The sequence below is a fragment of the Hemitrygon akajei genome, chromosome 14 (assembly GCF_048418815.1).
Source record: "Hemitrygon akajei chromosome 14, sHemAka1.3, whole genome shotgun sequence".
Taxonomy (NCBI): Eukaryota; Metazoa; Chordata; class Chondrichthyes; order Myliobatiformes; family Dasyatidae; genus Hemitrygon; species Hemitrygon akajei.
In genome coordinates, this window is record NC_133137.1 from 34,579,944 (window position 1) to 34,604,891 (window position 24,948).

A 24,948-nucleotide genomic window follows, 5' to 3' on the forward strand; every position below is an offset into this window, starting at 1 on the left:
AATTGCAGAGGGAGGTGTTGACTCATTGGGCTCGGAGTTTGCTTGGAATTATAGTACTGAAGGCCAAGGTGCAGTCAACAAACAAGAGTCAATAGTCTAACATAAGTGTCTTCACTGTTCAGATGCTCCAGAGATGAGTGTAGAACCAGGGAGATCACATCTGCCATTGACCTGTTTCGAAGGCAGGGGTCAAGTTATCAGAGAGGCTAATGGTGCCACGTTTTTGTCACCAGTCTTCACTGTGATGAGCTCTGCTCTCAACCTTATGGTTGGGATCATGGCTTAAATGGCATAAAACATTTCAGGTGGAGTCACATTTCAGCGTGCATCCTAATTAGAGAAGAGCGAACACAAGTCTCTCCCGTCTGACTTTAGCAAGTTTTAGACAGGCAATATACAGTGTTCAGTGCTGCTCCTTTCATTTCACTTGGAGCTGTGAAACGATGAGGATCCACTGCGCTCACTGTTGTCGTGCAGGAAACTCAATGACAAGTCTGTCTGCAGTGGCCTGCTCCTCGCCCCAGGGTTCATTTTACTGTTACTTCACATTTGATTTTTGAATATACTTGGGGGGGGGGGGGGGTCCATCACCCAGGACATGCCCTCTTCTCTTCTCATTACTATCATCAGGGAGGAGGTACAGGAGCCTGAAGGCACACACTCAATGTTGTAGGAACAACATCTTCCCCTCCGCCATCAGATTTCTGAATGGGCAATGAGCATTTCATCATCATTATGTGCCATGCTGTACAACGTGGGCGATCATTCAAGAAGGGAGAAGAAAGGAAACTATAGGCCAGTTAGTCTGACCTCAGTGGTTGGGAAGATGTTGGAGTCAGTTGTTAAGGATGACATCTCAGGGATCTTGGAGGCATGTGATAAAATAGGCTGTAGTCCTCAAGGGAGAATCTTGCCTGATAAATCTGTTGGCATTCTTTGAAGAAATAACAAGCAGGATAGACTAAAGAGAATCACTTGATGTTGTGTACTTGAATTTTCAGAAGGTCTTTGACAAGGTGCCACACATGAGGCTGCTTAACAAGCTACGAGCCCGTGGTATTACGGGAAAGATTTGAGCATGGGTAAAGCAGTGGCTGATTGGCAGGGGGCAAAGAGTGGGAATAAAAGGAGCCTTTTCTGGTTGGCTGCCTGTGACTAGTGGTGGTCCACGGGGGTCGGTGTTGGGACTGATACTTCTTATGTTATATGTCAATGATTTGAATGATGAAATTGACAGCTTTGCTGCAAACTTCGCAGATGATATGAAGATAGGTGGAGGGGCAGGGTAGTTTTGAGGGAGTAGAGTGGGTACAGAAGGACTTAGATTAGGAGAATGGCAGATGGGATACAGTGTCGGGAAGTGTGTGATCATACACTTTGGTAGAAGAAATGAAAGGGTTGAGTATTTTCTAAATGGTGAGAAAATACCAAAAACTGAGGAATTGTGTATGAGCAAAGGGATTTGGGAGTCATTGTGCAGGACTCCCTGAAGGTTAACTTGCAGGTTGAGTCTGTGGTGAGGAAGGCAAATGCAATGTTAGCATTCATTTGAAGAGGACTAGAATATTAAAGCAAGGATGTAATGTTGAGACTTTATAAAGCACAGGTGAGGCCTCACTTGGGAGTATTGTCAGCAGTTTTGGGCGCTTACATGCTGAAACTGGAAAGGATTCAAAGTCGGTTCACGAAAATTATTCCCAGTTTGAATGGCTTGTCACATGAGCGTTTGATGGCTCTGGGCGTGTATTCACTAGAATTCAGAAGAATGAGGGGAGACCTCATTGAAACCTAATGAAAGGGGAAAGGTCTTGATAGAGTGGACGTGGAGAGGATGTTCCCTATGGTGGGACAGTGTGAGACCAGAGAACACAGTCTCAGAGTAGAAGAATATCCTTTTAGAACAGAGATGAGGAGGAATTTCTTCAGCCAGAGAGTGGTGAATCTGTGGAATTCATTGCCACAAGCAGCTGTGGAGGCCAAGTTTTTATGCACATTTAAGGCCGAGGTTGATAGATTCTTGATTGGTCAAAACATGAAGGGATATGGGGAGAAGGCAGGAGATTGGAACTGAGAGGAAAATTAGATTAGCCATGATGAAATGGTGGAGCAGACTTGATGGGTCAAATGGCTTAACTCTGCTCCTATATCTTATGTTCTTATGGCCTTTAAGGACTCTTTACCTCATTATCTCATGTTCTCATTATTTAATGCTATTTATATTTGCATTTGTACAGTTTGTTGTCTTCTGCACTCTGGCTGATCTTTTATTGGTCCTGGTATACTATTCTATAGATTTGCTGAGTGTACCTGCAGGAAAATAAATCTCGAGGTTGTATGTGGTGACAAATATGTACTTTGATAATAGAATTTACTTCGAACTTTGATGACTACAGGCCCAAACAAAGACTAATCAAAAGAAATCCACTTGTGAATCGGGAATCTTTGACTGAGCCAGTGGTGAACGTTGGAACAGGAATGGATTCATTAGAAAAATGCCCAACCTAAGAAATAGCTTGTGGCTTCTACCAGAAGAAGGAGCACATTGACGTACACTATTAATATTCCAGATCAAGACAGCTCTTCCCACAGGGGAAGAGAAGATATACAAAGAAAACAAGGTTTTGTTCTGCTGAATTATTTCGTAAGTCATTCTTTATCATTAACTGACAGATGAATGAATGGATTTCATACCATATGCAACTGTGTATGAGGAATATCAACTTATTCAATTCATCCCTCAAGTTCCACTCCATTTAAATTAGGTGTGAGGCCTCTACCCAGAATGCACTAACCCTAATCATGACATCACACACGGAGAATTCCATACAAATAATAGGTCAGCTCTTACCAGTGACACAGGGTGTTTGTGAAACTTCAGCAAGAATGTGAGTAGATAGGTTTAAGTCATTCTATGAGTCAGTTCAGCTAAAATTTTGTTTCACATCTTGTTGTACAGAAATTATGTCCCACATCACAATATGACTAAACTGTGGAGGCACTACAAAGATTCAAGACAACAGACACAATGTGCTGGACGAACTCGGCAGGTCAGGCAGTGATGTTTCAGGCTGAGACCCTTCATCATTACAGTCCTGAAGAATAGATAGAACTTAGTTATCTGATTGTGAGTCCTCTCTTAACCTAAAATCTCTCTCTTTCTATTTCTATTTCAGTCTTTCTTTTTAAGCACCCCATGTCTCCATATCCTCTTCCCTACTTTATCACGATGTTGAAATGAAGACTATTGAACTACCTGCTCAAAGTTAGAAACCTTACTTGCTCTCTGCTTCTCCTTCCTTCCAGACTTTCCACATCATTAAATCTAAGCTTGGCTTTGCCAATACAACTTCTGGCCAACACAACTCTTCACAACTCTGCTGGGCTCTGGGCACTTCAAAAAACTGACTGCAAAACTATTCTTGTGTGTGTTGTTTGGATTTCCAGCATCTGCAGATTTTCTCATGTTCTTCTTTAATTTTTTTTTAGAGTTTAGATGAGGTTTCTTATTGTCGATTATTAATAAGGGAATTTGTTGCATCCTTGTGTTAAAATGATCTGGAGTTAGGTAATTGCACCACTATTGCAGTATCTGTGTGTCTAACAGACCAAGCCCGAAGACACATACCGTAATTCCAGAAGGGGGTGTTGCCACCCTGGTGCTGAGATGGAGAAAATCACCGGCGATCTACAAGAAGTTATGGAGAAAGCAAGAGCTTGTGGGCGATATCATTATTAACAAATATGGATAAAGGGAAGGTCTTGCAGGCAGAATATAAAGAGTTAGGGACGGCCTCATAGTTCCAGCATGCCCCAATCTTGAGTACTCTGTACTATCGTGTTTGCACATTCTCCTTGTGGCTATATGCTCCAATTTTCTCCCACATCCCAGTCATGTGTAAATTTCTGTGAATTGCCCCTGGTGTAGGTGGAATCACGGTTCTAATGACGGCCTGTGAGAGAATGAGTTACAGCGGAATAAGATTATAGGCACAGGAGCAGAGTTAGGCCATTTGGCCCATCATCTGCTCTGCCGTTTCATAATGGCTGATCCAGATTTCCTCTCAGCCCCAATCTCCTGCCTTTTCCCTGTATCCCTTCATGCCCTGGCTAATCAAGAATCTATCAACCTCTGCCTTAAGTATACCCAACGATGTGGCCTCTACAGCTGCCTGTGGCAACGAATTCCACAGATTCACTGTCCTCTGGCTAAAGAAATTCCTCCTCATCTCTGTTCTAAATGGACATCCCTCTATTCCAAGGCTGTGCCCTCTGGTCCTAGACTCCCACACAATAGGAAACGTCCTCAGCACATCCACTCCATCGAGGCCTTTCAACATTTAATAGGTTTCAATGAGATCCCCCCTCATGCTTCTGAATTCTAGCGAGTACAAGCCCAGAGCCATCAAACCCTCCTCAAATGACAAGCCTTTCAATCCCAGAATGAGTTTTGTGAACCTCCTCTCCAAACACATCCTTTCTTAGATAAGGAGTCCAAACTGCTTTCAGTGCTTTATAAAGCCTCAACGTTACATCCTTACTTTCATATTCTCATCCTCTCAAATGATTGCTGAATAAATGCGGACATTGGATTGGTTAGATTTCTTTGAGAGCCGGTGCAGAATCTGGATGAAGGTGGGATGTAGGTATTTAACCCAAAGCGTTGGCAAGTCCCAACCCACCACAGACACTGTTCAACTCATTGATGTTTCTCCAAGAGATTATTGTTCCAGACTCATTTAGCCAAATGGTCTCTGTGTTGTAAGTGAGAGCATGTGGGAATGTGTTTGGCCAGGAGCAATGTCTCACTTGGTTTCATTGCTGCATTTGCACGGTGACATCGCTCCCATCTTGCAAATGTTTCTGAGGGGAAAAGCTGCAACTGGAGTTCAATCCAGTGAACACCTCACTTGACCACAAACCAGCAGTAATGACTGCATCCTCCCAGAGGACCACAACCTTGTCGCAGGGTTCGGAGGCTTGCGTGCCTCAGTGACCCAGAGAGTTACGTTGGCTGGAGTCAGGGCTTTATGTTTTGGCTCTTGGTAGGGTCACCCATGCCAAACAGGTCAAAGGGTAGAGGCCAGACGAAGAGTGGTTCACCGGTTCTCCAGGTTAGGGGTTCAGCTCAGGGCTAACAACCCTGACTGGACAAAACAAAATTGTTACGCAAACAGCAATGGCCAAGGACAGAGATGGAGGACTTTCACTGTTGCCCTAAATGCCAGTGGCATAACAGGCTGTAGCTATTAATCACTGGACAGTGGCCAGAAATAAGGATGGTGTCGGATATTTCCCTCCATGTCATAGTGACACTGGAGGTCTGTTCACAGCAGCAGAGCAGATTTAACTACACACTGTTTGGGGACATGATGATAATCAGAAGCATCGTCATCATCATGTCGTATGACATGGGCGATCGTGGTCTTCCACCCATCTGTAATCTACGGGGAAAGCCACCCCTCACACTGCCATTCCCATTCCTTTCTCTATCCGTGACCATGATTGTTCTTGGCAAGGGTTTGGCATTGCTTTCTCCTGGGCAAAGCGGATGGCCCCAGCCATTATCAATATTCTTCAGAGATTGTCTGCCGGGTGTCAGTGGTCACATAACCAGAATTTGTGATGTGCACCAGCCGCTTGTAAGACCACCCAGCACCTGCTGCCGTGGTTTCATGTGACCCTGATCGGGGGGGAGGGGCTAAGCAGGTGCCCAAGGGTAACCTGCAGTCTAGTGGAGAGAAGGAGTGCCTTACACCTCCTTTGCTAGGGACACATCTCCACCCCACCACCCAGGTAGTAATAAAATAATTAAAATTCAAAGTTTTCCCAAAACAGCAATAAAACTATTTGGACTTTGTATAGCTCTGTCCTAGGTGTGTGTCACTTTAAACACAGTCTTCTTTTTCCCAGTTACTCTTCAGGCCTGTAGCCTTTTCAAAGTTCAAAGTAAAATTTATTATCAGATATATACATGTCACCACATACAACCCTGAGATTCATTTCCTGTGGGCAGACTCAGCAAGTCTACAGAATAGTAATTATAAGCTGTGTACATACATCTACTGATCCCTCTGGACACATCTTCAGTCATGATCCTGGAATCATTGGGTCTTTTAACATCATACACCAGGATCACTGAAAGATCAAGTGGAGGGCAGAAGACAACAAACTGTTCAAATGCAAATATAAATAGCAATAAATAACAAGACCATGAGATAAAGAGTCCTTAAAGTGAGATCATTGGTTGAGGGGACATCTCAATGGATGGGCAAGTGGGTGTAGTTATCCCCTTTTGTCCTAGAGCCTGATGGTTAAGGGGTAGTAACTGTTCCTGAACCTGGTGTGAGTCCTGAGGCTCTCGTACCTTCTACCTGATGGCAGCAGTGAGAAAAGAGCATGGCCTGGGTGGTGGGGAAATCTGTCAAAGTTTTGGTTGTCGTGCCAAGTCTCTGCAGACTCCTAAGAAAGTGAGGCACCATAGTGCTTTTTCTGCAATTACACTTACCGTACCTGTTCCAGGACAAGTCCTCTGAAATGGTAACACCCAGGAATTTAAAGTTATTGATCCTCTCCATTTCTGATCATCTGATGAGGATTGGCTCATAGACCCCTGGTTTCCCTCTCCTGAAGTCTCCAATCAGTTACTTGGTCTTGCTGGCATTGAGTGAGAGGTTGAATCTGCTTGGCATTAATTCAAAGTCAGAAACGGTGAAGAAAGATTTTCATTTACTGGTGGAGTTGAGAGTATCTTTTGGAATCTATACATAACGTTGGCTGAAATGGTGAGGAGTGTGTTGGGGCTAGGAGGAGATGCCTGAATTCTCATAGTACAGGACTGTAATTTAGAATAAATATTGAGTAAGTGACCTAGTGTTAATTTGGTTTGCATATGTATGAGAGGGAATCTTATTTATAAATATTCCTATTGGTCAGTTTTTATTCACAATTATGGTGGTGTAATCCTAAGCAAGGTGGGATTTGTTGTGTAATACACAACTTTATTTACTTGTTTATTTACTGAGGCTTTACAAGACATTGGTGAGACCTCACTTGGAGTATTGAGAGCAGTTTTGGGCCCCTTATTTAAAAAGGTATGTGCTGACATTGGAGAGAGTTATATTTATAATGTAATTCACATTTTTCTATTAGTATATATTGCATGTAGTGCTGCTGAAAAGACAGCAAATTTCATGACATATGTCAGTGATATTAAATCTGATTCCGGGAATGAAAGGCCTATTGTATGAGGAGCAATTGATGGCTCTGGGTCTGTACTCACTGGAGCTGAGGGGGGATCTCAATGTTGAAAGGCCTGGATAGAGTGAATGTGGGGAGGATGTTTTCCTATGGTGGGGGTGTCTAGGACCAGATGGCACAGCATCAGAATACAGAGGCGTCCATTTAGAATGCAATGAGGAGTAATTTCTTTCGCCAGAGCTGTAAATCTGTGGAATTCGTTGAGACTGGTAACTGTGTGGAGGCCAAGTTATTGGGTGAATTTAAGGTAGAGGTTGATTGGTCAGTGTGTGAAAGGTTACTGGGTGAAGGCAGATTTGAGAGGGAAACGGATCAGCCGGTGGAGCAGACTCGATGGACCGAATAGCCTAATTCTGCTCCTATGTCTTATTAAAGACACGTAAAGCTCCCGTGCTGGGAACGATTGTTTCTTGAACGTTAAGCTAGAGTCTGTGGTCAACTGGTCAATATAATACGGAATCCTATTCTGATGTTATAAAGTTGAGCTCTCAGAGGAAGCTCGGTCCCGATGAGCCGAGGGCTGGGCGAGCCCCTTCAAACCCGAGCGCAAGACTGAAAAGACTCGGGCCCGTTTCGTGGAGTGGACTCCTGCCCCGCAGCGTCGCATTGCAAGATATTTAAACGAATTATTAAATCATTCGTGCTCGTTCTCAAAATTAGACTCTTTGCCTTTTTTATGAAGTGCCGGGGCTAGTTTTAAAAGCGGAGTGAACGGCTTTCACAGTAAACCTGAAGCGGCATGCGAGTCCACTCCAGACGTGGAACCGTTTCCCTGCAATGTTACTGATTAATATGTGTTGAGCAATTTCCTGTTCGACAAACTGGGACAGCGACGCAGCAACTGCTCGAAGGACCTGCAAACACCCACTGATTTCCGATCCGAAGCCGAGAGACATCGAGGTCCTCTCGAAGTTTGGTTCTAAGCTTACGGTTGTGCGAGGGGCGGGCTCTGCGTGGAGTGTGTGTGGTTCCGGGTAAAGTCAGAACTCTCCCCCGACGGCAGGTGACCGAGCCGGGCAAGTAGGTACGGCGTTGCTTCCAGCGGGACGGGACACGGCCGTGTGGGGTGGTAGAGGAGCGGAGGGAGGGGGACCCTTGGGCAGGGCGGAGAGCACCGGCTCTGTTTAATTTCGTATTGACAACGCACCGTCTCTGTGATTGACAGTTCTCGCTCAAATTCTTGGGATTGCAATTTCAGTCCTGAAGAAGGGTCCCAGCCCGAATCGACTGTTTATTCATTTCCATAGATGCCCCGCCTTACCTGCTGAGTTCCTTCAGCATTTTGTGTGTGGGTGTTCTTCCTTGTCGCCACAATGGTTTTACAAAGCAACACAACAGGTCAAATTCCTCCATTGTAGTTGAACGTGTTATCTAACTTACTGATGAGCATAGTTCTTTTTCTTTTGGAAAATAAAAGATCCCCAGACTTTGTAAACATCCCGCTGCTGTTTCAATATAGTTGTTTCTTCTTACGTTGCATTAAGATTCGGCGTGACATCAAAAACTTTGACAAACTTCTATAGATGTGTGACTGGCTGCATCTTGGCCTGGTATGGAAACATCAATGCTGTTGAACAGAAAATAGTGGATCCAGCCCAGTCCGTCAGGGTAAAGCCTTCCCCACCTCTGAGCACGTCTGCATGAAGTGTTATTGCAGGAAAGCGGCATCCATCATCAGGGACCTCCACCACCCAGGTCTTGCTCTCTTGTCAGGATGAAGGAACAGGAGCCTCAGGACCCACACCACCAGGTCCAGGAACAGTTATTACTCCTCAACCATCAGGCTCTTGAACCAAAGGAGATAACTTCACTTGCCCCATCATTGAAATGTTCCCACAAATTTCAAGCAAGGACTTTCCAATTCATGTTCTTGATATCTATTGCTTATTTGTTGTTGTTGTTATTACTGTTGTTTCCTTTCTTTCTTCATATTTGCACAATTTTTCTGATTTGCACACTGGTTCTCCACCCTGTTACTGCGGTCTTTCATTGATTGTATTACTGTTATTGGATTTATTGAGTATGCCCACAAGAAAATGAACCTCAGTGTTGTATAAGGTGACATAGACGTACTTTGATAATAAATGTACCGTGAGCTTTGAGGTTGAATTGCTGGCAGTGCACCGGTAATCAGCTGCACTTTGGCCTGGCATCAGAACGTCAAGTCCAAAACAACCTGGTTTTGTTGTTTGGGGCAGTGCCGCCATTTTTTTGACAGCACTCCATAACTCGCATGGACTCCCTGAACGTGGTCGCACTCTAATGCCGGCCTCATCAAGGATACCTTCTTCCTGTTCTGGATTGAATTCCATTTGCCAGCTTTTATTCTGTGGAGTTCAGAAGAACGTGAGGTGGGGAGAGGTTCTGATAGATGTTGACCTCATTAAAATATACAAAATGTTTGCAGATCTGCGAAGGACAGATGATGGAAAAATCAAAGGATATAGAATGTTGGAGCCCAAGCTGGTGTGCTGACTTTACTTATTTATTTGAGATGAAGTGTGGAACAGGCCCTTCCCACCCTTCAAGCCTCGCTGCCCGGTAATCCCCTGATTTAATCCCAGCCAAATCACGGGGCAATTCACAATGACTAATTAACTTACCAACCGGTACGTCTTTGGACTGTGGGAGGAAACCGGAGCACCTGGAGGAAACCCATGCGGTCACGGGGAGAACGTACAAACATCTTGCGTGCAGCGGCAGGAATTGAACTGGGGTGTCTGATACTGTACAGCATTGTGCTTACCACTATGCTATCGTGTCACCCCAACCTGAGCTAAGGATCAATCTAACCCTTCCCTCCCATTTTACCACCATCTTTGTGCCTGTCTAAGATGTCTGGAAGATGGCGATGAATGGAGCAGGTTTGGAGGGCTGACTGGCCTTTCCCTGAGATCCTTTATGCCCTTGTGTTCCCGTAACGTACAGCCAGCTCCCTCTAACATCCTGCTGGTGTTTGTACACCGTAGCCTTTATTGACTGACGTTTGTAATGTGAGAACAGGAAGGACAAGATTAAAATGCAAAGCTGGACTATGTGTGTTTACAGGAAGAATGTGGTAGCCCAAGATAGTTGCAGTGAAGCTGAAGCAAGTGGCTATACATAGGTGGTTGTTTAAAGTAAAGTCAGGGGGAAATTATTTGGTGTACTTACCATTATAAGAGGTTTAGAGAGGCTGAACAGAAAGGAGTCATTTTCTCCAGGGCTTTTAATAACAGAGGTTTAAGGTCATTGGCATTGGGTTTCTTTTGGGGGGGAGCACATTGAAATGTTTTCATCTTGGGTGTGTATCTAACGTTCAGTATCTGAAGTCAATGTTCTTGACATTGAAAGATATGGATCAGCAGTAAATACGAGGCCTCAGCCCTGTAAGGATGTGGTCGTCTGAGTTCCTTTCATCTGTGTGAGGAAAATCGTGATAACTTCCATTTCATTCCCCTCTTTTCAGGATGAGCGTTAAATTCGGACCCCAAGGGATTCACGTTGATCAGTCTGAGCTGCTGTGTAAAGATGGCTGTGGTTTCTATGGCAACTCAGCCTGGCAAGGCTACTGCTCCAAGTGCTGGAGGGAGAGGAATCGTCAGCAGCTGGATAAAGGGTAGGTTTGAACCTGGCCGACAATGCTGTGTGAAACTGGCTTAAATAGTACAATCACTCACATTTTATTTTAGTGTGCAACCTTGTCCTGTGCGTTTTGTATTTATTCTGACACGGACTGGGAGTTCAGCCAAAGCTCATTCTGCACCACAGGCAGAAGGGTGTCGGTAAAACTGAACTGGAAACAAACCCAGTGCCAGAACTACAAGGACCAAACGGCCAGTCAACTCTACACCTCTCTCACTGAAAATGTGGATCACCTGACTCTCTGAGTTCCCTTGAGTTGGGAGTAGGTTTTTTTTTGATCCTCCACTACCACAATGAATCAGGTTGGAGGGGTAACACCTTGTAATCCGTCGGGGCAGCCTCCAACCTGATGGCATGAACATCGATTTCTCTAACCTTCAGCAATTACTCCCCCCCACTTTTCCAATCCCCATTTTGTCCCCTTCTCACCTCCCTATGGTCCCCCCCCCTCTCATTCTCTCATGTCCTCTCCTATCAGCTTCCTTCTCCAAACATTAACCTCTTTCAGCAATCATCTCACTGCTTCTCACTTCATTCCCCCCCTCCCCAACACACCCTCCTTCCCCCTCACCCTGTCTCAGTTGTACTCCCTGCCCTCCCTCCACCTGCTTACTCTGGCCTTCCATTCCCCCTTCCTCTCTGGTCCTGACGAAGTATCTCAGCCAGAAACATTGACCATTTATTCCCCTCAGTGGACACTGCCCAATGTACTGAGTTACCCCAGCAACGCAGCATCTTGTGCGCGCGTGTTGCTCAGTGACACTGAGCTGTGCTTTAGTAGCAGAACTGGGCCCTGACTGTAGTTGTTCTTCACTTACTAATCATCATCATTATGTGCTGTGTCATATGACGTGGGCGATCGTGGTCTGTCCATGATTGTTCTTGGCAATTTTTTCCACAGCAGTGGTTTGCCATTGCCTCCTGGGCAGTGTCTTTACAAGACGGGTGACCCCAGACATGATCAATACTTTTCAGAGATTATCTGCCTGGCGTCAGTGGTCACATAACCAGGACTTGTGATCTGCACCAGCTGCTCATACGACCATCCCCCACCTGCTCCCATGGCTTTACGCGACCCTGATCGGGGCTAAACAGGTGCTACATCTGCCCAACGGTCAGATGGAGAGAAGGAGTGCCTTACACCTCCTTTGGCAGAGAAGTATCTCCATCCCGTCAGCCACCACTATCAACAGGACGGCCAGAACTCTTGGGCCAAGAGACAGCTGTCAATGGAGACCACCTAATGGCTCAGTATTTGCTCACTTTTTGTTATGACTAAAAGGTGTAATTAATGTAAGCCTAGCCTGCTTCCAGTATTGCCCTCCCCCTCCCTCCCCTTCTCATCTGGAGACTGTCTGTAGCTGACAACAGCAGCATATTTTGTATGTATGTATGCTAGAACCACACAGCTCCCACACCTTCCCCCGTGACTCTGCCTGACTATTGTCTGATATGGGCTGGAGGAGCAGAAATTTCCTTCGTCTGAAGACTGAGATAGATAAAGATTAGCTTTATTTGTCACATGTACAGCGAATGAAATGTGTCATTTGCGTCAACAGCGGACACAGTACGAGGATGAATTGAACCCGTTGCTGACGCTGCAGAGCGTTACGTTACCTAGCCTCCCCTAGATGGCTAAAGCCACCTGCTAGGTTTCATGTTAAATCACTGACTTCATCAAGGGACTGTCTGACTTCCATCCTTAAACCTTTCACCCCCGCTGGCTCTGACTTCCTCTGTCAGCTGCTGCTGCGGGTGCCAACCTACATTGGCTTGTGGTGAAGCAACTTCGCTCTTTGCATTCTCATTCTTGTTTTGAGTAGCTCTGCGGACTTATCTCTTCCTATATCTGTAATTGCCTTCAACTGTAATAAATTCATTTCCTTTTCTGATCACCACCTTTTTAATTACTCCAGCAACACAAGCCACACATTGGGCACCCAGGGATGCCCTCTAAGCCAATCTTTCCTCCATTCGAAATGCTCCATAAAATGAATTCTCCAACCAAGCCACTGATCGTCGACCTTTACGTAAAATGGCTTAACATCATTGTGTCGATTACCCCTGATCAGCATCGTCATCTTTATCGTTATGTTCCGTGACGTGATCGTGGCCTTTCCATGACCATGATTGTTCTCGGCAAATTTTTCTACAGAAGTGGTTTGCCATTGCCACCTTGTGGGCAGTACCTTTAAAAAGCCATTATCAAAACCCTTCTGAAGCTGTCTGCCCGGGGTCAGTGGTCACATAACCAGGACTTGTGATATGCACCAGCTGTTCCTGTGGCTTCACGTGACCCCGACTGGGGGCTAAGCAGGTGCTACACCTTATTCAAGGGTAACCTGCAGAGGAAAGTAGTGCCTTACGCCTCCTTTGGTAGAGACGTATCTCCAGCCTGCCACCCATTTGCTATATTAAGGTTATTTTATTAATGCAGGTAGTTATACACTGAGGACTATTTATTTATCATCTTTCTGTGGGACAGTAAAGTCCAATCTTAAGGTATTCATCCAGTGTTTTGGATTCGAACAAGGGATAGGGACCGATTGAAGTGGTCAATATTAAGAACAACGTAGTCAGTTACATATTACAGTGGATCACATGGACATCTGCTGATTCACTTTATGTTCTGTATATTTATTCACAAATGTATTTTACTCCAAATGTTCTGCCTGCTGGTTATTTAACTCATTTAAATATCTTTTGAGGAAAATTTGTAAAATTCTGAAGTTCAGTAAAATGACGGAACTTCATGTGATTCAGTGACTAGCTTTGGGGAACCCCACGCATTCCCTCACCACCTGCTGTTGCTTTTCTGGTTTAGTTTTTCCCCCAAGCTGGCTTTTTAGCCAAGTTTTACTTCCTGGTAGTTGAAGTTCGCCCTGGTGAGGTTGTGCAGCAGTACAGAGCGAACCGAGCTCTTCTCTGCGGAATGCCGGGTTCCTTTGCGAGGTCAGTACTTGCAGCCCTCCCCAGGTTGCCCTTGAGAAGGTGAGCTGACTCTTTGAACAGTGTAATCATTCTCCCACTAGGTGTCCTTGAATGGGAAATCCTACAACAAGTAGTGGGTACGGCCCAGTCCGTCACGGATGAAACCCGGCCCACCACCGAGCACATCTGCAAAAATCGCTGTTGTGTGAGAGCAGCATCGGTCATCACCATCACCAAGGTCATGCTCTCTTCTTGCTGCTGCCGTCAGGAAGAAGGTACAGGAGCCTCAGGAAGACCACCAGGCTCAGGGTCAATTACTACCCCTCAACCATCAGGCACTTGAACCAAAAGGGATAACTTCACTGAAACGCTCCCATGACCAGTGGACTCACTTTCAAGGACTCTTCATCTCGTGTTCTTGATATTTATTTATTTATTATTATCATTTCTCCTTTTGTATTTGCACAGTTTGTTCTCTTCTACATTCTGGTTGAACACCCAAGTTGGGTGGTCTTCTGTTGATGCTGTTACGGTTATTATTCTATAGATTTATTGAGTATGCCCACAAGCCATGAGATCCGAGCCACACTTTCTGATCACTGCATGTATGCAAATATCTTGAAAGAGGCAGAATTTCCATGTGCTTATCCCCTCACTGACTTTCACTTGCCCTCGCACTGCTGCTCCGTGGAGTTCCTGTCCCTCCCAGTGACAGGGCTGGAGTATCCAGGTGTGTGTAAGTTGGATCTAATGCTGATGGTGGGCATTTCCAAGTCATTCGGGGATTTCAGACTAAGCACAGCAAAAGAGTTTTTGTTAAATTGCCCATACTGTGATATGATCTGCCTGTTGATATCACCTTTGCTGAACGGAGAAACACTATGGACCAGCACAAGGAGTGGTCTGCGTGAGCCCAGACAACGTGTTTTCTGTCAGTTTTAAGTAAGTTACAACAAATTTACTGGGGGGGGGGCAGGTTTTTGTCAAATCTGATTTGTGAATGATTCCTGCCCATACAGCTGAAATGGGCTCCTGTCTCCAAGCGTTTGAACTGAAATTTTTTTGAATGTGTGTCATTTCTATCTGACAAGTAAAAAGAATCTTATTTACTTAGAGATACTGCACAGAACAAGTCCTTCTGGCCTAACAAGCCACACCACCCAGCAACTCAATTATTTAACCCCAGCAATTTACAATGACCAATTAAACTACCATCTGGTCTGTCTTTCGATTGTGGAAGGAATCTGAAGAGTGTGGAGACGATCACAGGGGAGCGTACAAAATCCTTACAGGCAGTGCTGGGATTGAACTCTGAACTAACTCCAATGCCCTGTAATAGTGTCCCACTTTTCTACGTTTCCATGGCGCCCCAAAAGACCCTATGCTAAAGCTTTGATATTTGTGTCTGTCTTTCTAACTGGGGTTTTCTGTTCCCCTCTCTTTGTATTCTGCTCGGTGCTGGAATGACAATTTGGAGAAGGGGTGGTGGGAGAGGGATTGTTTTGGGCCGAAACCCGGTGTCGGGACTGAATTTCTAAATTGCGGTTTCCTTTGCAGGATGAGCAATGAAGGGCCCACAAGTTCACTGGTTGCGGGCGCCACCAGCTTGCTGTTCAACTTCTCAAAGTTTGAGAAAAAGAGGAGCAATGAGAAGAGTCGTCGAGTCAGCACGGTGAAGAAGCTGTTTGGCTCCAAGCTGACACCCAGACAAGGTAAGTTGGAGTATGGTAAGACGTTCCGCGGAGCGCAGGCAGATTTGACACCCCACCACACGATGGTCAGTAAGCAAAAGCTTGGTTAATGTTTAAGATTTTATGGAGTGTCTTAAAGAAGTGACTTGCACTGATATAGTGCCTTCAGGTCACTTTCAATGTGTATTTTGAAGTGGACTCATTGTGCGAATACAGAGAACATCACAGCCAATCTGAGCACAGCAAGCCACCACAAGCAGTCTGGACCAATGGGCTTCACCTATCACCCTCCGGCCAGCCTCCCTCCCCTCCACCCACCTTTTTACTCTGGCATCTTCCCCTTTCCTTTGCAGTGCTGATGAAGGGTCTCGGCCTGAAACGTCAACTGTTTATTCATCTCCATAGATGCTGCCTGACCTGCTGAGTGCTTTCAGCATCTTGTGTGTGTTGCTTTGGGTTTCCAGCCTCTATAAACTTCCTCATGTTTATATTATTTTGTTGACCTCTAATTTAGTTTGACCACTTAGTTACGTTAATTTTTAGTTTCATTAGACTGCTTAAGTGTGCATAGAGTGCTTATTCTGAAATTGCTTAAATACACTAACTAACTAGAGTGCTAATTGGAATGGTTCATATCGCTAGTAGACCGTTATAATGCTAATTTAGTTTTGATAGTTTTTTCACCACAAGATCGTTTGGCTTTGTTAGTTTCGTAATAAAGGATTGAAGTACCTTTTTTGACTTCAGAATTTCGTTATTTGGAAGTGCGTCATACAGTGCCAATCTCCTGTCTTACTCTCTCAGTTATTTTGATTTTTTTTTAAATAACCATTAGAGTGATTAGTGAGACTGAGATGGGTCTATTTTCTGGCCATTTCTATGTTTTAAATTTGAAATAATTCCTTCCAGCTCTAATTTTCTGTCCAAATTTATGAAACATTTTAATAAAGTTGTCCGTCACTGAATAGCCGATTACTGTAAATTAGTGCCATGTGTTTATTAGGCAAAGGAACAGGAAAATATTGGGGAGACCTCTGTGTTTTTACAAGTAGCTGACTCCAGTGATCTGGAAGATTCTGCCTGAACGGATGCTCAATAATAATTTCCAACTAATTAAAACCCAATTTCCTGGAACTAGCATGGTCATGATGGAGCGGACAGTCATGTGAAGTTATGTAAACTTGCTGACTCAGGCCACAGGTGATTAGGAATGGCATGTCAACCTGTTTTTCAGGTGCTCCTTGGTGATTTAAGTCGATAGGTTTTGCCTCTGATAAATGTGGCAATGAGGAATTCCACTTCAGTTTTATTTGCCATGCCTGAGCCACCCTCACAACAGTGTCTGCAGCTTGTCATAGTGGTGCTCTCTTGCCCCACTCTTGTTGCCCTGACTTGGATAAAGTTCCAACCGTAGAGAGACCTCTCCGCTGACTGCAGTTCAAAGGCATTATGTCCACCCCGACGGCTTTCATATCCTTGCCAGGGACTTCAATCAGGCTAGGATGAAGAAATGTCTGCTGCACCATCAGAACCAGAGGACCCACCATCATTGCTACATCACCAAGAATGCCTGCTGTTCCTAACCTTCGCGGCATTTCTGGAAATCTGTCCGCCTACCCGCATACAGGCAGAGGCTAAAGAGCAAGGCTGCTGCTGAATCATTGAATGTGTTCCCTCGGGCTTCTGTACCTCCTCCCTGATGGCATGCCCCGGGTGCTAGATATCCTTAATAATGGACGCTACCTTTCTGAGACACCGCTCCCTAAAGATGTCCTGGGTACTTTGTATGCTACTACCCAAGATGGAGCTGACTAGATTTACAACCCTCTGCAGCTTCTTTCAGTCCTGTGCAGTAGCCCCCCCCCCCCATACCAGACATTTTTGAGTGTATTTGTTGACATACAAAATCTCTTCAAACTCCTAATAAAGTATAGCTGCTGTCTTGCCTTCTCTATAACTACGTCAATACGTTGGGACCAGGTAAGATCCTCAGAGATCTTGACACCCAGGAACTTGAAACTGCTCATTCTCTCCACTTCTGATCCTGAGTCTCTGAGAATTGATATGTGTTCTTTCATCGTACCCTTCCGGAAGTCCATTATCAGCTCTTTCAACTTAGTGACGTTGAGTGCCGGGTTGTTGCTGCGATATCACTCCACTAGTTAGCATATCTTGCTCCTGTACGTCCTCTCGTCTCCATGGTTGTATCATCAGCAAATTTATGGATGGCTATGCCTAGCCACACAGTCACGGTTATATAGAGAGTAGAGCAGTGGGCTAAGCACACATCCCTCAGTGCAACAGTGTTGATCGTCACTGAGGAGGATGTGTTATCACTAATCCGCACAGATTGTGGTCTTCCGGTTAGGAAGTCGAGGATCCAATTGCAGAGGGAGGTGCAGAGGTCCAGGTTCTGTAACTTCTAATCAGGATTGTGGGAATGATGGTATTAAATGCTGAGCTGTAGTCAATGAACAGCATCCTGACGTAGGTGTTTGTGTTGTCCAGGTGGTCTAAAGCCGTGTGAAGAGCCACTGAGATTGCATCTGCCATTGACCAATTGTGACGATAGGCAAATTGCAATGGGCCCAGGTCCTTGCTGAGGCAGGAGTTCAGTCTAGTCATGTCCAACCTCTCAAAGCATTCATTACTGTCGATGTGAGTGCTACCGGGCGATAGTCGATTTGCAGTCTGCTGAGGGCTTGATTGGTGGTGTTAGGGCTGGTGATCCAGGAAAGTAGAAGAAGTCTATGTATGGCCATCTTACATGCAAAATATCAGTTCTGGACTAAATTTGAATCATGAAGAGATGCTCAACAACTGTGGCAGGGCTTGTACACTGTCACCTCCCACAAAGCAAAACCAAGCAACGTAAACGGCAATGAGGTTTCTCTGGCAGATGAGCTCAATACATTTTGTGCTCCCTTTGACCGAAACGACATGGAGACATCTTCACAAGTCCCCCACTGTCCTCGACAACTCTGTGATCAGAGTCTCTGAGGCTGACACGAGGGCGAAACCACAAGAAGCATCTGGCCAGGTGGCGTACCTAGATAAATACTGGAGTGTGGACAGACATCTAGGCCAAGCTATTTGCAATGCATGTGAATGGGAGAGGTGTGATCAGCTAACCTAGCCAATGGCATGGAGTTTTTTTCATGGTGTGGAAGGTGGTGTTAGGCTGTGGAGTGGCGATCTCCTTCAAGAGGGTGAACCCGCACTAAGTGTCAGGATTAAATCTGGCCGGGTACTGAAAACCTGTGCCCACAACTGGTGGGAGTGCACGTCTTCAACCTCATAGTGCTGCAGCTGGAGACTCCCTCCTGCTTCAACAGGGCAGAGTGATCATACCGGTGCCCAGGAAGGACATGGTGACCCACCTCACTGACTGTCACCCAGCGGTACTCACATGCACCACGATGAAGTTCTCTGAGAGGTTGGACATGGTTAGAATAAACCCCTGCCTGGGCTAGGACTCGAACCCGCTGCAATTTTCTGACCTCCATGACAGGTCTACAGCAGATGCAAACTTACTGGCTCTGCACTCAGCTTTGGAGGACCTAGACTAGGGGTTCCCGATCTGAGATCCATGGACCTCTTGGTTAATGGTAGGAATCCACAGCATAGAAAAGGTTAGGAACCCCTGGTCTAAACAATAGCAAAACCTATGTCAGGCTGTCTATCAGTTACAGCTCAGCGTTCAACACCGTGATCCCCTCAGTACTAATGAATGGGTTTGAAAACCTGGGCCTCTTTACCTTCCTCTGCAACTGGATCTTTGCCAAGTCCACCGTCGATGTGGAATTGATATTTGTTTAATATTATCACGTACGGAGATACAGTGAAACCCTTGTCGCGCATACTGTACATGCAATTCAATTCATTACGCAGTGCTTTGGGGTGGAACAAGGTCAAACAATAACAGAACATAGAATAAAGTGCAACAGCTACAGGGAAAGTGGAATAGAACCACAATAATATCTCATTCAGGGTGGTGGGGAGGAGATACGTCTCTATCAAAGGAGGTGTAAGATGCTCCTTCCCTCCGCTAGCCTGCAGGTCACCCTTGGGCAAGGTGTAGTACCTGTTTAGCCCCTGATCAGGGTTACATGAAGCCATGGGAGCCGGTGGTGGATGGTCGTATGAGCAGCCGGTGCAGATCACGAGTCCTGGTTATGTGACCACTGACACCAGGCAGAGAATCCCTGGAGAGTATTGATAATGCCTGGGGTCACCGTCTTGTAATGACACTGCCAGAAGAAGACAATGGCAAACCACTTCTGCAGAAAAATTTGCCAAGAACAGTCATATGACAAGGCACATAATGAGTGACATGACTGCTGACAGGCAGCTCAAGGATCCGTGCTTAGCTCATAACCCACTGCTCTACTCTCTCAATGCTTATGCTAGACCCATGAAGAAATGTCTGCTGCACCATCAGAACCAGAGGACCCGCCATCATTGCTACGTCAATGATTCAGGAGCGTTGTCTTTCCCTCCACCTTCATTTTCTGAATGGTCCGTCAACACTATCTCGTTACTCCTCTGTAGTTGTTTTTGTAACTTAGAGTAATTTTATGTCTTGTACTGTACTGCAAGACAATAAATCTAATGACATTCAGTACTGTGCAAAAGTCTTGGGCACATATAGGGTGTCTAAGACTGTATTTGTCAACGTGGAGCAGAGAGCGAGCTTGTAAATCTGGTGGGAGCAAAGGATGTCGGGGATGGTGAGGGTGGAGGGCTCTGGGAGGGGTGTGGGGCAGGTGGCAGAAAAGGAGTGTCAGGGATGGGGAGGGGTTAGTGCAGGTGCAGACACACCCAGCCCTGAGACACCAGGCAAGGTAATTTGATTCCAAACAATTACTTTATTGATCATTACAGAATGTCTCTCTGGTGCTTCCCACTCCCTCCCCTCTCCCTTCCCTTTTTCCCAACCATGATTCCTCTCTCCCTGCCCCCTTCCCACTCTCAGTCCACAATAGGGACCCGTATCAGAATCAGGTTTTATCATCGCTCACGTATGTCATGAAATTGTTTTTTTGTGTGGCAGCAGTACAGTGCATTACATAAGATTACTACAGTACTGTGAAAAACTCTTGGGTACCCGAGCTATATACACGTGCCTGAGATATTTGCACAGTGCCCTACGTCAGTGCTAATAAACCTGGTTTAATCTGTACAAAGGTGAAGTGATCCACTTTGGGAGCGGTAATGAGGTTAGAATATACACTGTAAACAGTAAGGCCTTGAGGGACAGACAGTCATTGGAACACAAGTCCTTAGTTAGATCCTTGAAGGTGCCAACATGAGGTAGGCATTGTATTTAGGAAGACATACAGGACACTGGCTTTCATTAGTTGGGACATTGCTTACAGTAGTAACAAGGTTAATTCTCATACTTCATATTAAAAAAAGCCTTGGTCAGAACTCTGCTGGATTTCTGTGTGCAATTCTGGTCACTGAGGTATAGAAAGGATTTGAGAGCACAGGAGAAGACGTGGAGGATGTTCACCTGGATATTGCCTGGGATGCAGTCAGGAGGAGAGTCTGGAGAAGATGGGTCTGGTGAATCCCCCCAGAGCAGAGGAGGTTAAGAGAAAACAATGATTGTGGTGGAGAAACGAGGGGAAGAGATAGGCTAATCAGCACCCCATATCAGAGATAGATAATGTTGGTTTAGGGTGAAGGGCGAGGGATTTAGAGGGGATATGAGAGGGACCACCTTCACCCAGCAAGTGTAGAGTCCTGGAAATCACTGCTGGAGAGCAGTGGAGTCCTGACTGCAGTTAATATTCAGGGTGTAATGTCATTTCCCGTGCACAAGTGTAAAGGAGAACAAAATAATTATTACTTCAGATCCAATGTAGCATATAAAAAGGTAGAGAACACAGTAAAAACACAAATATAAAAGAAAGCTTAGAGGTGATACATTGATTGTATGTACGTAAAGTGATGCTAGGTACAGGAGGTGGTAAAGGAGAGGGTGTGGAGGAGTGGGTCAGCCTTTCTGCTTGGGGAAGACTGGTGGTTCTGCCGTGAATGCTGCCTAGCCTCCTCCCTGATGAGAGTGGAACAAACGGTTATGAGCAGGGTGGGTGGGAACCTACACAAAATAATCTGAATGAGCATGAATTGTCCAGGAATTTGAGTGCTCTGGACCAATGGGGTCAGCATGGAGGAGTTGGGTTGAATGGCCTGTTCCCATGCTGTGCTGATGTAGTCACTGTAAATGTTGCCTCTACTTGTGTCAGTGTGCCAGATCCTCACGGGTTGCATTCTGTTCTTTTAGACCGTAAAGGAAATGTCCTTTATTGATGTACTTCTGTTCAATCTTAATCTCTGATCTCTGTCCCTATCCTAGAGATCCCACAGTTTCCCATGGTCAGCTCTCCAATTTCCACACCGGTACAGTCTGGGGATTTCACAGACTTCCTCAAATCACTGCGGAAACCAAACATTCAGATGGTGCAGAAACGCTGTGTCCAGTTTATAGAGCATCTTCAGGCGAGGCAGGTGAGGGGGCGCCCTGTCAACCCGGGCTCTTGTCGTAAAGCCTTCTGTTCAGTCTCTCCATGTGTGTACCACCTTGAGGCAGAGGTGCTTGCCCTGGGGTTGGGTGGAGGGAAGACGTTTATTTCTCTGTGTTCACTGTTTAGGTCAACATGTTTAGAGAAAAGCACTCCTGGTAAAACCACAGCTGAGCAAGATCTGCTGGATAATACAGTAAATGGTCCAATCATCATCTTGCTGATGTTTGACAGCAGGCTAAGCTGCCGATGCACAGTTAGTTTCTGTCCATTAAAAGCATGAGGGGTTTCCTCTTTGTTGGGTAGATGCTGCTGTTGTAACTCTGGAATAATTTGGAGCACATCTGGAACAAGGTCACTGGTGAAGCAACTGAAGATGGGTGGGTCCATAAAGAACAGATAAAGATTAGTTTTACGTGTCATATGTATGTTGAAACATACAGTGAAATGTGTTGTTTGCATCATATCAAATCAGCGAGGTTTGTGCTGGGTAGCCTGCAAGCATCGCCATGTTTCTGGCGCCAAAATAGCAAAACATCCTAACTGTACGTCTTTAGAGGAAACTGGAGTGCTTGGGGGAGACCCACACAGTCACGGGGAGAACGCATGAACTCCTGACAGGCAGGGGCAGGAATTGAACCCCGGGCACTGATTGCTGGCTGGTGCTATAAAGCGACGCGCTCACTGCTAACGCCACCGTGTCCGCCCACAGCTGGGGTATGGCCTTTGTCGTATTCAGTTCCTTCCTCACCGGGAGCGAATTTGAGTTGCATGAGGACTGGCTTCTGTGACGGTGGGAACCGAGGAGGAAGGCAAGATAAACTGACCTCGGCACTTCTGGGCAAGAGTGGCTGGTTCATCCTGTGAGGAGCGCAGAGGTGCTGGTTCTGGGGTGGGGGGGGGGGTGGATTTGAGGTGACGGAGCTTTGAATCTTGTCAAGTGGTTTATGAACTGCAGGACCTGCAATTTCTGTTCCACCCAGTTGGTTAACTTGTGTCTTCCAGAATTTGTCTGTAGAGGCGCAGTCCGAACTAGTACAAGACTTCTACCAGAATGTTGCTGTACACTTTAACGGTGAGTGAAAAAAGCAATACAGAGGTTGATGCCTTTTAATTTGTGTTTGTAAGAAAAGGTTTGAAAGGGAGATGCCTGTTGGGTGGCTGCATTTCCCTGTGACCTGCTGAGGAGTTGTAGGAAGGTGCAGCTTCGGAAATTGGGCAGAGAGAGAGCAGCCCGTGAAGGCAGCAGGAAATAACCTATCGCTCCTGAGCAACACACGCACAAGATGCTGGCGGAACCCAGCAAGGCACGCAGCACTTACGGAGAGGAATGAACAGCTGTCGCTTCAGGCTGACATCCTTCATCGGGGCTTGCTGAGTTCCTCCAGCCTTTTGTGTGTGTGTGAGTGTGTTGTTCAGATTTACAGGGATCTGCAGAATCTCCCGAGTCTCCCAAGCTGTGTGCAGAGCAAGTGCTAATATATATTTTTATCCTATTCTTGTCTAACTCAGTTGTCACGTATGAAGCCCTCTCTTCGAGAGCCACCGCATGCTTTGTTTGGGTGGGCGCACGGCAGAAAATGCACGACGTTTCTCTGAACGTTTGCAAAGCTGTGTTTTGAATGGCACCGCCGCGGGTCACACCTGATTCCGCCCAGTACTTTGAGTGGTGAGAGGAACAGGATTGTTCCCAAGCTCTGCTCCCTGCTGATTGGTTTAACTGAACCAGGGCGGGGCAGGGGGAGTGATTAAGGTCATGAAACCCATTAATTGGAATAAGGGAATAATCAGCCAAGGTTGGCCATTCCTGATCTCAATCTGGTGACACGTACCTGTTGGAAATCCACTTGTGGGTGCTGAGTGACTCTGCATTGTCCTGGTCTTGTAACGAATTACAGGACAATATTCCTGAGGAATTCTGGAGTGGCTAAAGAGCAGATAAAAATCAGTTTAATTTGTCACACGAACATCGAAATGTACAGTGAAGTGGATCATTTGCATCATATCAAATCAGCAAGCACTGTGCTGGGCAGCCTGCAAACATCGGCATGTTTCTGGTGCCAGCACGGCAGGCCCACGATTCGCTAACCTTAACGGTACGTCTTTGGAGTGCGGTCGGGGGAGAACATTCAAACTGTCTGATTGGTACACAGTACACACTCTACACATGTCATTCCATCAAATAACTGCCATCTGACCCGGTGATGCCGTCTCCATCCCTGTGCGTTGTCGAAAGATCCACCCGTGGCCCTCTGGGAATGAGGTACCGTTCCTAAGGAGGGTCATGGGGTCGAGCACGGTGAGTTTGCGCACAGCGATTTGTTTTTAGTGAGTTGCTGAACAGATGCTCATTAGGTTTGAAGCAGTACACATCCCTCGGGGACAGAAGGTCATGTTTGTAAGTCAGGAACCGGTGAGTTAACATGCAGGCAGCTGGAGAGAAGCAGAAAAGACATGACTTAAATAGCAGGTTACAAAACGGTCCACTAATGACCTCACTTTGACTGGAAGGAGAGCCTCCAGTTTGTCAGTCTAACCACTTAGTCCAACATATTGAGTCAGTACGAGCTGGAGCTGGTTATACTAGTCAACCTTAGAGGCTCGTTCCAGGGGTGGGAGATCTTATGCAGCCTCCAGTCTGTTGGTGTTCTTGCCGGGACTGGGATGCGGGAGTTGGTGGGGGGGTGGTGGATGGTGGTTCTTGACCCTGATTGCTTTTGGCTTCCTCTTGATGCAGGTTTCTCGTCTGAACAGAAGGACAGGATGATGGATAACATTGAGAAATTCATCATGACGCAGCTGTACAAGACCGTGTTCTGTCCCGATAGCTCAGAGGACGAGCAGAAGGATTTAGCGATACAACAGCGTATACGGTGAGTTTTGGTTTCAGGAGCGTGACAGCGATCAGAAGGCAG

At 45.9% G+C, this 24,948-nt stretch overlaps 1 protein-coding gene across 2 annotated transcripts in view; it reads left to right on the plus strand.

The window, feature by feature from the left end:
* Positions 1–8,057: 8,057 nt before the first annotated feature.
* Positions 8,058–24,948, plus strand: part of LOC140738479 (rab5 GDP/GTP exchange factor-like) — a 35,591-nt gene continuing 18,700 nt past the window's right edge. The window contains exons 1-6 of one of the 2 annotated variants that reach the window (XM_073065797.1): positions 8,058–8,281; positions 10,706–10,855; positions 15,370–15,524; positions 21,868–22,019; positions 23,039–23,108; positions 24,771–24,906. In XM_073065797.1, the coding sequence (XP_072921898.1) occupies positions 10,707–10,855; positions 15,370–15,524; positions 21,868–22,019; positions 23,039–23,108; positions 24,771–24,906 (662 nt within the window). In that variant the 5' untranslated portion in view covers positions 8,058–8,281; position 10,706. The remainder of the gene's footprint in view (positions 8,282–10,705; positions 10,856–15,369; positions 15,525–21,867; positions 22,020–23,038; positions 23,109–24,770; positions 24,907–24,948) is intronic. The other variant, XM_073065798.1, reaches the window with a different exon arrangement.